At 32.5% G+C, this 16,113-nt stretch overlaps 1 protein-coding gene and 1 long non-coding RNA gene across 2 annotated transcripts in view; one reads left to right on the top strand and one right to left on the bottom strand.

The window, feature by feature from the left end:
• Window positions 1–780: 780 nt before the first annotated feature.
• LOC139432252 (uncharacterized) lies at window positions 781–1,225 on the bottom strand. The gene is made up of 2 exons (XR_011642111.1): window positions 1,004–1,225; window positions 781–854 (listed from the first exon to the last, which is right to left on the bottom strand). It is a non-coding gene; the product is annotated as an uncharacterized lncRNA (long non-coding RNA).
• An 8,506-nt stretch (window positions 1,226–9,731) lies between these two features.
• The window catches only part of LOC111424116 (Trehalose-6-phosphate synthase 1), a 222,592-nt gene continuing 216,210 nt past the window's right edge, over window positions 9,732–16,113 (top strand). The window contains exons 1-2 of the mRNA XM_071199813.1: window positions 9,732–9,895; window positions 9,952–9,993. Coding sequence (XP_071055914.1) covers window positions 9,886–9,895; window positions 9,952–9,993 — 52 coding nt within the window. The 5' untranslated portion in view covers window positions 9,732–9,885. The remainder of the gene's footprint in view (window positions 9,896–9,951; window positions 9,994–16,113) is intronic.

Genomic DNA, 16,113 nt, shown 5'->3' with positions numbered 1-16,113 from the left:
GGGTAATGTATACCGGGAATTTCATATAAAGCGGCTCTTACACGATCAATAGTATTGACAAACTCAATACTTCACTATCTTACACGATCAATATTTAAGTTTGCTCAATAAGTTATCTTTTTACCACGAACAAGGTTATTCTCCGGTTTTTCTCTTCCAAATGTGGATAATCGTACAAAAGCTTGCGTAGCAATTATTTTGGCGATTGGAATTACTCGTCAAGTGAAACGCAAACACTGGATGAAAGAATGGTTGAAGAAGAGAGATGAATATTCTCATCTAGTACTGTTGAAAGAAATGCGATGTTGATGATTTCAAGAACTACTTTCGAATGGATGAAAGTACCTTTAACAAACTGTTACAGATGGTTGAACCATTTTTGAAAAGACAGGCTAGCAATATAAGAGAAAGTATAAGTGTTAGGGAAAGATTAGCCTTAACCTTGAGGTACTTGACCACAGGAAGAAATTTTGAAGACTTGAAGGTTTCTGTCATAATTTCCCCAGCAACTATCAGCAAAGCTGTAATAAAAACCTGTAAAATCTTTTATATGTCCCAAACAAGACTATATGAAGGTAAGTTGTTAAAGTTTTTGTTTATATAAATAATTAATTTGTTGATTTTATTTTTGGTTATATTATCTTGCTATATTGTTTTATTTTTGTAATAGCTGTGTGGTTTGGCAATAAAGTCTATTATTATTTAATTATAATATATTAATTGATTAAAGAGGATTGGTTATTCTTTAATGATTATAAATCCAAATACATGAAATTCCTCTTGATTTTGTATTTATTTTATTGTTAAGTCATTTAACGTTTCGAACTATTTACATAGTTCATCATCAGAAATCACTATAAAAAAGAAATTTAAAAAGCAACGTCGACGAAATTATCTCCTTTATGGAAATCGTTAAAACAAATTGAACGTACAACGCATAGATTATTACAAAAAACAGAAACCAAAAAGAAAAACAAAAAGGAAAACAAAAACAAAAAAGTACCTTTGTCGAGTATCCTTATTGATTAATTTATCAATTCTATCGGTAAATTGTGTATATTACCATGATCTAACATTTTATAAATTTTCCAAATTACAAAACATTTCAACGTGTTCGTATGGACTTAGCGACTATAAGAAGGAATATCGTGACGGAACCAGTTTTTCTTTAACAATGTGTTCTACGGAAATCAATACAATTCAATTCAAATTACAAATTTAAAATTTACCAATATTTAAAATTACAATTAATTAGTAACTAATCATATATCTAATTTGTTTATTATGCCTGCATAATAACTACCTATATTTCCTGAATCTGATTTAATGTATTTGGATTTATAATCATTAAAGAATAGTCTATTATTATTATTATTATATCTATTATACCCAATGAGCCATTTAATTGAATCCCTTCAGTTTTGAACTGAAAGTAAGCAGGTGGTACATCCATACTTGGTATGTATTGATATGTAGGTAGGAAAATAAAAGAAATACAGAGATAGTACACAACTAAAAGTAGCTTATTGATTATAATCGATAGTACAAAATCAACATTTACTAAAAACTGAAATATTAAACATTAAAAACTGAAATTATAAAAAAGTTTAACAAACACATCAACAAAACACTTATCATTGTGGTGAGTGTATTGTGGTGGAGAAATACAAAATGCCGAAAATGATGAGGAATGCTGCGATTTATTTGAACTTCCTGGAGGTTCCTGTTCATCATTCTTCAACTTCTACCGCAATACTGTAGGTTGTCCAGGAGCCAGAGAAGTTTTAACTACATTGCCCCAAGGTTATTTAATAAATTGCCAAAGACTGTACAGATGCTCCCGACTGCTAGATACAAAAGTTACTTGAAGAGCTTCTTGTCAAGGCGCGCTTTCTATTTGGTTGAAGAATTTTTATCACGTGACATGACAGACGAGTCTGTCACGAGTTCATAAATTCATGAATATGTATGTTTACATGAAATTTTAATGTGTTTATTTTTTTAATATGTTTATATAATATGTTTGCTTTTTCCCCGTTTTGAACTTTTATTGTATTTTGTATTTTATCATTTTATTGCGCCTTTTCTCGCTTTCTTTTTCTTTTTTTTTTGACATGTGTTAGTATTGTAAAATATTTATAGCACGAATAAAATATTCTATTCTAACATTGATTTGAACGGCATTGCGATGAAGAGTACCCAAGCTTGCCTCAAAAAAAGATGTCATTTATTGCTTTCTCTGCGAAATCTCGTTGTGTGGAATCTCATGTCAGCAATTTTTCCTCCAAGCTTTTGCAATTGTCGGAATGTTGCTATCGGGGTTCGACGACGTTTCCAAAAGTGAACATGCTTTTTGCAAAAATAAATTTTGATGAGTTTGAGGTAATGCATTTGGGTATTCACCTATTTTTTGTTTCTCCGAACCATCCTCTTATTGCTCCAATTCTTGAAATAACGTTTTACAATAAGGTACACATTATGGCACCAATATTCTATTTTGTTGTTTCAGTTTTCACTGACTACAGGAGAGTGGACAGATATAGCTCACGAATTCGGAATATGACATCAATTTTGGAATACTCTCGGCTCATTGGATGGGAAACATATAGCTATAACGAAACCAGACAACTCAGGCTCTTTGTATTATAATTACAAGGGATTTTTTAGCATCGTACGTTTGGCTCTAGTAAATGTAAAGAAGGAATTTATAATGGTTGATATTGGAATGAACGCTCGAATTTCGGATGGAGGGACAGACATTGGGTAGTTTTGCTTGGAAAAGGTGACGTCCTTATAACAACTCTGAATTTGCGTCTTAAGAAACGCACAGCTAAACCTGAATGTTTCTGGTCCTAGGTCTAGTGTTCTACTTTTCGTTCAACAAAAATATATCTCAGTTTAACGCTGAATAACAATTAAAACTAGAACTAACACTAGAATTAGAAACATTCGGATTTGGTCCGACGTCTCTCAAGACGGCTAAACCAGAATGATTCTATGATATAAATGGTTATATGGTATTCCTGGTTTCTATGGAAATATATTTTAGTATATTGCATCTTAAGTGAAATTCATTGTATGTAACAAATTTTGAGTATAAAAGGGATTTTATTGTTTTCTTTTTTTAAGAGATAAAACATTTCAAGAAGCGTAACCGGTTGTGTTACACGGGTCATAAATTTCCGCGGCAGTAAATCGAATATTACTATAATAAAAACTTTGAAAACTGTCGCCGATATATCCACCTCGTCCCGAGAGAACTAGAAATCGACAAATCTACTGTAAAACTTCGAGCAGCTCCGCTTCCGTTCCTAATTCCCGCCGTCGGGGTTTCCTTCGGGAGAGGGACGTGAGGGAAAAACAGTCGATAATTTATGTACCGTTCGCGGGATAATGTTTCATACGAAATTAAATACGTCAGAAGCGACGTGATGGATAGCTTCAGGAGAGCTGGAGCAACGAGCGTCGCCCGTTTCGGATCTTTCCACCACCCCCCCAGACTCTCTCACCGTTTAATGGAAAACAAAAGGGAAACATGCAGGTGACATATCCCTGCACTCGACATCCCGTAGTACAAGAGCTTTTTAAATTGAAATCCAAAGTAGACGCCCGAATGGGAACGCTCGCGTACTAAATCCTATTAATCGCTTTGTATTTTTTTTTGCTCTGTGCAAAAAAATCTTAAAACACGTCCTCCACCTTTACACAACCTACCAACCAGCATTTTCCAACCGCACTTAAAAACTAATTAGACGAGAAATTTAAACGGCCTAATTCCGAAATGTAGTCAGCAACGGTGTCGTACAACGACGGCGTCGTCGCGGTGGCCCCCGTAATTACCGAGAGAAATTGCAGCCATGCACACACCGAATTCATTATTATCGCGCCCGGGCCCCGGGGTAATTAATAAACCACACAATGCCACCGTGTTACTGTCAGCTAGAAACAACTTGCGCCCCGCAAACGTTAAACTCGAACACCCCAGAGGCCGGCCAACACACCAGGAACTAAACAAACATCCGCTATGTGTAAATATTATAATGAGGTTAAACCAAAAAAATCACTATCGAATACTTTGTTGAATTTGCAAACTTTATTAAATCGTTATAATATTATCATAATATTAAATAGCCGCTTTGTATTGGAGAAAGCAGCATAGAGATAGATTTGAATTGGATTGTTAAAATAAGATGTTTCATAATGCATTATCGCTGTTCACGTAAATTATTTCCGTATGATGTCTGCTAATCGCCTTCATAATTTATTTCATAACATGCAATATCCATAAACTATTTTAAACCTATATGTCTATTATCGTTGTGGCATTTATTGATGACTAATAACATTTAATCTAATAAAATCCGATAAAAGAATTAAACATTTTATTTATTAGAAATAAGAAGACTTCAAATATCATATTCAATAATTCTATTTAATAACAATTAAAAATAATCGTAACATTTAAAATAAATAAAGAAAATACGGTTTTTGGAAAATCAATGTGTTAAATATCTTTGGTGTTCCAAGACACTGGTGTTACGTTGTACAGCAGATTTCGAACTTCAATCGCCGTAACCACAGAACACGAAACGCGTGCTCTCTCTAGAGGCAGCGCGTGACAAACGTTCATAGTGCCAACAGTTGCACTTGGCAAACTACGAACTACCTCGTGAGCAAGAGTAATGAAAAAAATATTCAATTCATTACATTAAATAAGAATATCAATACCAAAAAAAGATTTATATACAAAAATTATATCATTTTTATATTAGCGTATTACAATGTTATATCGAATTGTATTTTTGTCAAATAGAACTCTCAAAAGTCACTGGAATCTCTTGCATGGGTATCTGCTTAGATTAAGTCCGATTATATTCAATAATTATTGAGAACTGGTTGATACTTAGGATAGTTTGGTTGCTTTCTCTACTATGTCGACGTCTTGTTACGAAAGTTGTATTTAGAAGCTTGCATATTTAGAATACTATTCTAATACTCATTACGATAAGATTGATAATTACGTTTAACCAACTTGTATCGTTGTTAACTGGAAATGGCTCTTAAATTCAATACATACCCATCATAACAAATCCAACCCAATACATCTATAACAAAATCAAACCCAGCGTACCAGATCCAATCCTAACCACGCCAACCAAAGAAAACTCGTCTGAACCACTACTAAATCAAACCCAGCGTATTACTGAAACTAAAGCAAATGCAATCCAACCCACACAACACAAAACGATTCCATCAACTCCCAAAGCAAATTCATCTTATTTACCTCCAAGCCACAATCAAATATAACCATCTAAACTAAACCAAAATCATCCATATCGCAAAAAACTTAAACCTAAACCAACCCGTCTAGAGGTGGTAATCGAATTTATCTTATTCACAACCAAATCAAGAAAAGTATAACAAACGTTTCCACATCCAAACCGTGTTTTGATCACAACCTAACCCATCCCATCCATATCCACTTCAGAGTAAACCGAAAGTATCCGAGCTAAACACATCGTAACGAGATCCAGCAAAAAACAAATCCAGCTTATCTATATAACCATACAATCTAAGCTAAACCAAAATCATACATGTCGCAATTAATTTATCTCATTATTATTTATCTTGTTCACAACCAAATCAAGCAAAGCAAATCAAACATTTTCACATTCAAACCGTAGTCATCTCAGACACAACCAAACCCAATTCTTTCAAACTCAAGCCAGATTCAACTGAAACTCAGCTTATTCTCAGTCAAACCCAGTTTATTCATACGGAAACCATATCCAAACTGAACTAAATCTCGCTTGTCTATACCGAAAACAATATTTTCATAAATAAAGCTGACCTTACCCAAACCATGTAAATAAACCTATTCATACTGAACCCGTTTTAATCACAACCTAACCCATCCACAGCCATTTCAGACTCAACCGAAAGTATCCGAACTAAATTCAGGTCATTCGCCCTTTAATCAAATCCAACCCATTTGTTCCACAATTAAACTAAAATTATCCCATCAATGCCAAACAAAATCCAATCTAATCCTATCCAAAAACAAACAGCACTCAACTGATCTACAAACCAAATCAAACCCAGCTTATCTCAACCCAAAACTTTTTTACTATTTCGCATACACGAACACGTGTAAAAATCCGATTCGAAATCTCTTTCGAATTCCGCTAAAACGCCAAAATATTGCGAAAGTACACGAAAATAACACAAAAATGACTTTCCTTAAGTGGTCATAACTTGTAAACAAGGAACTCGATTATCAAGATATATAGGTTATTCGATTCACCATAGTTTCTTCTATCGAAATCACAAAATGCCCGATTTCAATTCTCTCCCGTTAATCGTAGAGCCCTCGGAATGACATCGTGTTCTGCTCGTTGTTTATGTAAGTATGGACGACCGAAAGTCTCGCCCCAATAAGAAAAAATTAATTTGTATTGAATTGATTATAACTAGAGAACGGTTTGACGGATTTTAATGTTTTATATCTCAAACGAAAGCTTACGTCTGGCTGAATGCGTACGATTGCCCGATTCGAAATATGTAAAGATTTTGATTAAAACACAAAAAATTAATTAATCAAATAAGTCAATTATCTTCTTTATTATTTGACCAATTTTAGTCGTCAACACTCCATCGAAAGAATGATCTATGGTGAATACGAAAATGCAAATGCCCGATCTCAAAATTTGCTAATTAAGTACGTATGATTGTTTCAACGACTCCGGTGACTTTACCGCCTGGAAGTCTAATCCCCAATTACATAAAAAATATTTGTTTGTAAACGAATTACTACTAGACAACAAACTAATGTGAAAATGTTTGAAATATTCTGCTAATCATAATAAAGTATGTAAACAAAATAACAAAGTAATAGACTGATTTAAAATGTATTTGTACTAAAACAGAAAATCTTTTTTAATTTTTGGTTTTGGTATTTCTACCTTTAATATAATTTATTATTGTTCTCACTACTTTTCTAGTTTTTTTTTTAATTTTATATTTTTAGCTGTACCAATATTCCGTTAAGGGTACGGAGCGACTGTATCATAACAACGATGTTTATAGAAAATAAGAAATTATTATAGCTCAAATTTGCTTTAAAATGTTCTTTATTTCATGATGGTATCTCAATTCGTTCTTAAGATATGATTTTTAAAAAATTTATATTTCATGACATCAAAAATAAGGGATGATGCATAATCCAACGTCTTGACTGCTTCGTTTTAATTATTTGTTGGGCACCTGATTCTTTTGCAGAACGTGCTAAACATTGAAATTCTATTAGTGCGTTTTATTTTAGTAAAATAATGTAAGTTTTATTTGAAATGTTTCGAGAAAACGAGTAATTTTTTTATTCAAAGGTTGAGTTTTAAACCCAAAACACGATTAAAAACCGCTTCGCCCCGTCGTCTTTACATTTTTTGTTTATTCACCTCCAGTATTACTTCTTCACACAATAAATTAAGGAGGGGATGTTTGGAAGTTGATTCGCTAATAACACGTTTTAGTTGATATGCGGGCATTTAAGAGTGATAAAGTAGTTTTGAAAAATAAGACTTATTACTTGAATTAAGTGATAAATACGTGCTATATTTATGCTAAGTGTTAGGTGATATTAGTGATGTGATATATTTAGTTGAAATCATCGGATTGCTATTTCATGGATGTTAAAAGGTATCGTATTAATTCATTTTTTTTGTCAAAATAAATTAATTTATCTTTTTTTTCCAGCTGAGCTTCGAAGTAAAATGCAAGGGAAACAACATCCATTCGGTAAGTCGTTTTTAATTTTGTTAATTTACCAAAACATATCGGGATAATTCGCGATTTGAACGGTGTAATGTTGCCAGATAAAAATCGTTTGCACGCTACTCATTGGATTTGTGCTTGAAAAACGGTACCATTCAATAAATTTTTGCGTTTTGTGCTTGAAAAATTATAAAGCTTTAATTATTAACATTGTCAAAACATAAAATAATTTGAAATCGAGTGTAAACCACTCCAAATAATACTAGTATAATCTAATTGAAACTTTTTAAGGGGGGAGACTCTTTTTTTGTATCAAATAAAATGATTTCTTTGGGAATTTTTGGCTGCCAAATTATGTGGTATTTCAATTTAATCTTTTGTATATGTTTTGTATAGATATATTTACTTATTTAAAAAGAATTGTTTATAGAAAATAATCTTTACATTGTCCCTCAACAAAAATCCAATCTAATCCTATCCAAAAACAAACAGGAATCAACTGATCTACAAACCAAATCAAACCCAGCTTATCTCAACCCAAAACTTTTTTACTATTTTGCATAGACGAACATGTGTAAAAATCCGATTCGAAATCTCTTTCGAATTCCGCTAAAACGCCAAAATATTGCGAAAGTGCACGAAAATAATACAAAAATGACTTTTCTTAAGTGGTCATAACTCGTAAACAAGGAACTCGATTATCAAGATATATAGGTCATTCGATTCACCATTGTTTCTTCTATCGAAATCACAAAATGCCCGATTTCAATTCTCTCCCGTTAACCTTGTACAACCCTCGGAATGAAATCGTGTTCTGCCCGTTGTTTATGTAAGTATGGACGACCGAAAGTCTCGCCCCCAATAAGAAAAAATTAATTTGTATTGAATTGATTATAACTAGAGAACGGTTTGACGGATTTTAATGTTTTATATCTCAAACGAAAGCTTACGTCTGGCTGAATGCGTACGTCGAAATGCCCGATTCGAAATATGTAAAGATTTTGATTAAAACACAAAAAACTAATTAATCAAATAAGTCAATTACCTTCTTTATTATTTCACCAATTTTAGTCGTCAACACTCCATCGAAAGAATGATCCACGGTGAATACGAAAATGCAAATGCCCGATCTCAAAATTTGCTAATTAAGTACGTATGATTGTTTCAACGACTCCGGTGACTTTACCGCCTGGAAGTCTAATCCCCAATTACATAAAAAATATTTCTTTGTAAACGAATTACTACTAGACAACAAACTAATGTGAAAATGTTTGAAATATTCTGCTAATCATAATAAAGTATGTAAACAAAAGAACAAAGTAATAGACTGATTTAAAATGTATTTGTACTAAAACAGAAAATCTTTTGTTAATTTTTGGATTTGAATTTCTACCTTTAATATAATTTATTATTGTTCTCACTACTTTTCTAGTTTTTTTTTTAATTTTATATTTTTAGCTGTACCAATATTCCGTTAAGGGTACGGAGCGACTGTATCATAACAACGATGTTTATAGAAAATAAGAAATTATTATAGCTCAAATTTGCTTTAAAATGTTCTTTATTTCATGATGGTATCTCAATTCGTTCTTGAGATATGATTTTTAAAAAATTTATATTTCATGACATCAAAAATAAGGGATGATGTATAATCCAACGTCTTGGCTGCTTCTTTTAATTATTTGTTGGGCAACTGATTCTTTTGCAGGAAGTGCTAAACATTAAAATTCTATTAGTGCGTTTTATTTTAGTAAAATAATGTAAGTTTTATTTGAAATGTTTCGAGAAAACGAGTAATTTTTTTATTGAAAGGTTGAGTTTTAAACCAAAAACACGATTTAAAACCGCTTCGCCCCGTCGTTTTTACATTTTTTATTTATTCACCTCCAGTATTCCTTCTTCACACAATAAATTAAGGAGGGGATGTTTGGAAGTTGATTCGCTAATAACAAGTTTTAGTTGATATGCGGGCATTTAAGAGTGATAAAGTAGTTTTGAAAAATAAGACTTATTACTTGAATTAAGTGATAAATACGTGCTATATTTATGCTAAGTGTTAGGTGATATTAGTGATGTGATATATTTAGGTGAAATCATCGGATTGCTATTTTATGGATGTTAAAAGGTATCGTATTAATTCATTTTTTTTGTCACAATAAATTAATTTATTTTTTTTTCCAGCTGAGCTTCGAAGTAAAATCCAAGGGAAACAACATCCATTCGGTAAGTCGTTTTCAATTTTGTTAATTTACCAAAACATATCGGGATAATTCGCGATTTGAACGGTGTAATGTTGCCAGATAAAAACCGTTTGCACGCTACTCATTGGATTTGTGCTTGAAAAACGGTACCATTCAAACTTTTTAAGGGGGGAGACTCTTTTTTTGTATAAAATAAAATGATTTCTTTAGGAATTTTTACCAAATTATGTGGTATTTCAATTTAATCTTTTGTATATGTTTTGTATAGATATATTTACTTATTTAAAAAGAATTGTTTATAGAAAATAATCTTTACATTGTCCCTCAACCAAGATGGGGCGTGGATTGCTTAAGTTGCTGGTTGACACAATATCTATCCTTGAAATGATCTGAAACTCAAAAATCAAATGATATTCTTTTGTATATACTTGTGATTATCATTTGTACTAGAACTAAGCAAAAAAAAACATTATTGGCAAAATGGCGCCTACTCAAATTAAAATAATCGATTTTATTCTTGAAATCGATAAGTTTATTGCAAAAAGAAACATATATATATCGCAACAGTTTCTCTCTAGGTCATATGATAGAAAGATGCTATTTGAAAGTGCATTTCAAATTTCAAGTCAATCGAATGAGTAGTTTTTTAGAAATCGTGTTAACCAGATGTAAAAAGGATGTTCCGAGATAAATGCACTTACAGTTTCATGTACTACAATGTTATGCGTGTATACGCCTTGTTAATTTAACCTTTATAACTTCTTCTACATTCAGCCAGACGCAAGCTTTCATTTGAGATATATAGCATTAAAATCGGTCAAACCGTTCTTTAGTTATAGCGATCAATTTTTTCTTATTAGGGGCTAGACTTCCAGTCCGTAGATACGTGGAGGCATTTAAATGGCCTCACGTAGGTAATTAGTAAATTTTGAGATCTGGTATTTCCGCCTTCGCATTCATTGTGGATCATACTTTCAATCGAGACATTGATGACTAAAATTTGTCAATTAATTAAGGAGATAATTGATGTATTTGATTAGTTAGTTTTTTGTGTTTTAATCGAAATCCTTAAATATGTCGAATCGGGCATTTCAACAACTGCATTTAGCCAAGCGCCAGCTTTCGATTGAGATATAAAACCCGTCATACCGTTCTTTAGTTATAATTAATTTGATACAAAGACTACTAATACAGACTTGGCGTCCATACGTGCATAAATAACGAGCCGAACACGGTGTCATTCCAAGGGCTGTACAAGGTTAACGGGAGAGAATTGAGATCGGGCATTTTGTGATTTTGATAGAAGGAGCTATGGTGAATCGAATGACCTATATATCTTGATAATCGAGTACATTGTTTACGAGTTATGACCACTTAAAGAAAGTCATTTTTGGGTTATTTTCGTGTACCTTCGCAATATTTTGGCGTTTTAAAAAAATGGGGGCTAACTTCGCATAGGTGATATTGATGTGTATGTTTTGAAGTCTCCTAAATCCATTTTGACTATTTTTAGCATTACGTAAATATTTGTATCATTATGCCAGAGCTGGGTTGGATACAGGAAAAAAGTATTCCGGATTCCGGATTGTAGCGCATCACGCACTCTTATTATTTTTATATAGAAACATCATGTTATATCACCATGGGTTGTTATATCAACATAATGTATTTTCCCATGGCGATTTTGTTATAGTCATAAAATAATAAATAAACTGGTAGACAAACATAAAACAGTCTACCAAATACTCCATTTTAATTTTTAATATTTTATTATATGGTTAATTAATATAGAGTTACAAATAAATATACTCTATAATTGGTGACCCCGACTATTTTCAAAAAAGAAAATATATAATAATAACCATATAATAAATCTATAATAAACACCAATCGAAGAAGAATTAGAAGAAGACGAAATATACACATGGAATAAAAACGACAAGAAGAAATTTACCAGAAATACGGAATAAAGAAATCTACGACAAGAAGAAATCTGCGTTTCATAAAAGAAAAATCTACCTAAGAAAAATAAGAGAAGAAGAAACCTACTATTACAACTAATCATCATAATAACTGATTTTTGGGTGAGTGACAATTGTTTCTATTCCTCATAAGTCAGACATTATATTCTTCTAATTTTCAATCATTGATTCTTCGATACTAAACAAGGTTTCATTCAAAATGCCCGATAATAACGTTGGTGATACACAAAATTTTTCCGAAAATTTTTCTGCAGTGCGACTTCCACCTTTTTGGATATCAAAACCTGAAATCTGGTTTACTCAGGTGGAAGCAAAATTTTCAATTTGTAATGTGCAGAATGACAAAGCTAAATACAATCTGGTGATTTCTAATTTACCGTTAGAAATCATTTCATCAGTTATTGATGTGATTAATAACCCACCAGACACAAACTTATATCCTTTTCTTAAAAAAACTTTAATTGATAGACTATCACAAAGTGAGGAGAAACGTCTGGATGATCTCCTGTCGGGTTCAGAGATGGGAAATCAAAAACCATCTGAATTCTTCCGAGGTATGATGGTTACTGCAGGTGGTTCTCAAGTTGTAAGTCAAGACTTACTTTTAAAACTTTGGAAGAGGAGGCTTCCACACACAATTTCAGTTGCCTTACTGGCCTCTGGAAAAAGTGATCCACTTGAATTACTAACGATGGCAGATAAAATTTGGGATTCTTTAAATTCCGGTCCTTATTCATCATTAAAAGTTTCAGAAATTACGCCTGCCCAAAATTCACATTCGACGCATGATTTTCCTTTATTAAAAGCCATCAGTGATTTAACTTCAACTTGTCAAACTTTGTTGCAAACTGTAACACAACAACACACATCTATTACATCTATTCAAAATAAAATAAATAACTTACAACAGAGTGTTGAAGATATAAATTCTTTACAACGTCAGTGTTGTTCACATTGTCGTTACAATGACAATTCTTCATTTCGTTCGCGCAATCGTACTCCTTCTCGAGAACGTTCAAACATTTGCAAATTTCATAGCAGATATGGTACCAAAGCTTATAGTTGTGAAGGTACTTGGTGTAAATTCCATAATTTAATAAAAAATAAACCAACTACATCCTATTCAAATTCAAAAAAACTAATTAAAGTTTCGATAGAAAAATCCTCACCTTCTTCAAAATCAATTAACCAAATATCTTCCAGACTTTTTGTATATGATAATAAAAATAACCTGCGATTTTTGATTGACACCGGAGCTGACATTTCTGTCATTCCAAATAAATTTTATCCCTTAAATCAAAAAGACTCACAGTCCATACTTACTGCGGCTAACGGTTCTGTAATCGATACTTATGGTAAAAAATTACTAACCGTCTCTTTAAATTTACGAAGAAATTTTCCTTTCGTTTTCACTATTGCGAATGTTACAAAACCAATCATTGGAGCTGATTTCCTCAATAAATTCGCCATTTTAGTTGATATAAAAAATCGACAATTGATAGACTCAAAGACCACTTTATCTACTTATGGCACGTTAGCCAACTCAGAAATTTCTTCCCCTAAATTATTTTCTATCGAAACTGAATTTACAAATCTTTTAAAATCCTTTCCAAATTTAACCACTATTCCAGATTTTAATTTACCTGTTAAACATAATGTTAAACATTATATTATAACCGATTCACATCTTCCATTTTGTAGGCCGAGACGACTTGACAAAACTAAATTTGCAATCGCCAAAAGAGAATTCAATGATATGGTAGAACTCGGTATTTGTAGATCATCTTCTTCTTCTGTTGCTTCACCCTTACACATGGTACCTAAAAAAGATTGTCAAGACTGGCGTCCTTGTGGCGACTATCGTCAGTTAAATTTAGTAACGGTACCAGACAGATACCCATTACCTCATTTGCAAGATTTTAATTTGAACCTTCATGGTTGCACAATTTTTTCAAAAATCGATCTTGTACGAGCGTATCACCAGATACCAGTAGCAGAAGAAGATATCTACAAAACCGCTATCACTACCCCTTTCGGTCTCTATGAGTTCTCTAGAATGCCATTTGGGTTAAAAAACGCAGCCCAAACGTTTCAACGATTTATAAATGAAGTAACTTCCGGTTTAAGTTTCATTTTTGTCTACCTGGATGATATCCTTATTGCTAGTAAAGACAAAAATGAACATTTAATTCACCTTCGACAACTTTTTGAAAGATTAGACAGTTTTGGAATCAACATTAAACCGTCTAAATGTGTTTTTGGAGTAAGTTCAATAGATTTTTTAAGCCATCATATATCTTCCAAAGGGTCTCGTCCAACTCAATCAAAAATTGAAGCAATAAATAATTTTCCTCAACCTCAAAATCTGAAAGAACTCCAAAGATTTCTTGGAATGATCAATTTCTATCACAGATTTGTACCCAATTTTTCTGAAATTCTTGGACCCTTGCATTCTCTTTCGACCACACTTTGCAAAAATAATCAGAAGCAAATTACTGTGTGGACAGACGAGCACACCAACTCTTTTTCACGTGCTAAAGATCTATTATCTCAGTCCGTATATATCGCGCATCCAAATCCTTCAGCCAATTTGACATTAACAACAGATGCCTCTAATACAGGTATGGGTGCAGTTCTGTCTCAGGCTATTAATAATACGACCCAACCCGTTGCTTTCTTTTCAAAAAAGTTATCACCTAGTCAAATAAATTACTCAACTTTTGATAGGGAACTTTTAGCTATTTATTCATCTATTAAATATTTCAAACATTTTTTATACGGCAACCAATTTACAATTTACACTGATCACAAACCGTTAGTTAATTCCATTCATTCCAAATCAGATAAAACACCAAGACAAACACGTTATCTTCATTATATATCTCAATTCACTTCAGACATCAGGTATATTAAAGGCGATTCTAACATTATTGCAGACACAATGTCACGCATTAATATAGAATCCCTCAATTTTCCTTATCCTGATTTAAAAGAGATTAAACATGCTCAATCTACAGATCTTCAGTTACATCTCTTACAAGCCCAATCGCGAGGTAATACTAATTTTACACTCGTTGAAGAAAAATCAGTTTTTCCTGATATAACTCTTTGGTGTGATGTCTCAACATCCATTCCTAAGATTTATATTCCCGAAAAATTTCGCAAACAAATTTTCCAAAAATTTCACAATGTTTCACATCTTGGTATACGTGCAACTCGTCATTTATTAAAGATGCGTTTCTTTTGGCCCCACATGAGTAAAGACATTTATCTTTGGACTAGATCATGTATACCATGTCAAAAAACTAAAATTAATAAATATACAAAATCTCCTATAAAGCATATAAAGGTTCCACAAGGAAGATTTCAACATATACATATAGATCTTGTTGGACCTCTTACTCCTTCTTCTGGTTATTCATATATTTTAACTGTTATTGAACGTTTTACTCGATGGCCAGAAGCTTTTCCGGTTATAGACACTTCAGCAAGCACCATAGCAAATACACTTTTTCAAAATTACTTTTCACGATTTGGTATTCCGCACACAATTACTCATGACAAAGGGCGACAATTTGAATGTCAACTTTTTTCAAAATTTGCCATGTTAATTGGTGCTACACAAATTAGTACTTCTGCTTATCATCCGCAAAGCAATGGAATTTTGGAGAGATTTCATCGTACACTCAAAAATTCCATTGTTGCACGTGGTAGTAGCAACAGGTGGTTTCACGATCTTCCAATAATTTTATTAGGACTCAGATCGTCTTTAAAAGAAGATCTGGGATGTTCTTCTGCTGAACTTGTGTTTGGACAACCGCTTCGTCTTCCAGGCGAATTCTTTCTTAAGTCAAACTCTTCGATAGACACAGATCAACTTCTTATTAGCCTGCGTGAATCTTTTGCAAACTTGAGACCAACTCAGACTAACTTTCATTCAAAATTAAAACCTTTCATACACAAAGAATTGTTTAAATCAAATTTTGTTTTTGTAAAAATTCAAGGAATAAAAAATTCTTTATCGTCCAGATTTGAAGGTCCTTTCAAAGTTATTAAGAGAATGGATAAATACTTTGTTATTCTAAAGAATAATCGCCACACTTCAATACATATTGATCATTTACAACCAGCATTCTTGTTGAATGAAACCTTGCATGATA

This window comes from Onthophagus taurus, chromosome 11 (genome assembly GCF_036711975.1).
Source record: "Onthophagus taurus isolate NC chromosome 11, IU_Otau_3.0, whole genome shotgun sequence".
NCBI lineage: Eukaryota > Metazoa > Arthropoda > Insecta > Coleoptera > Scarabaeidae > Onthophagus > Onthophagus taurus.
Note: the sequence above shows the minus strand (reverse complement) of the source record. Positions and strands in the feature narration are given on the sequence as shown.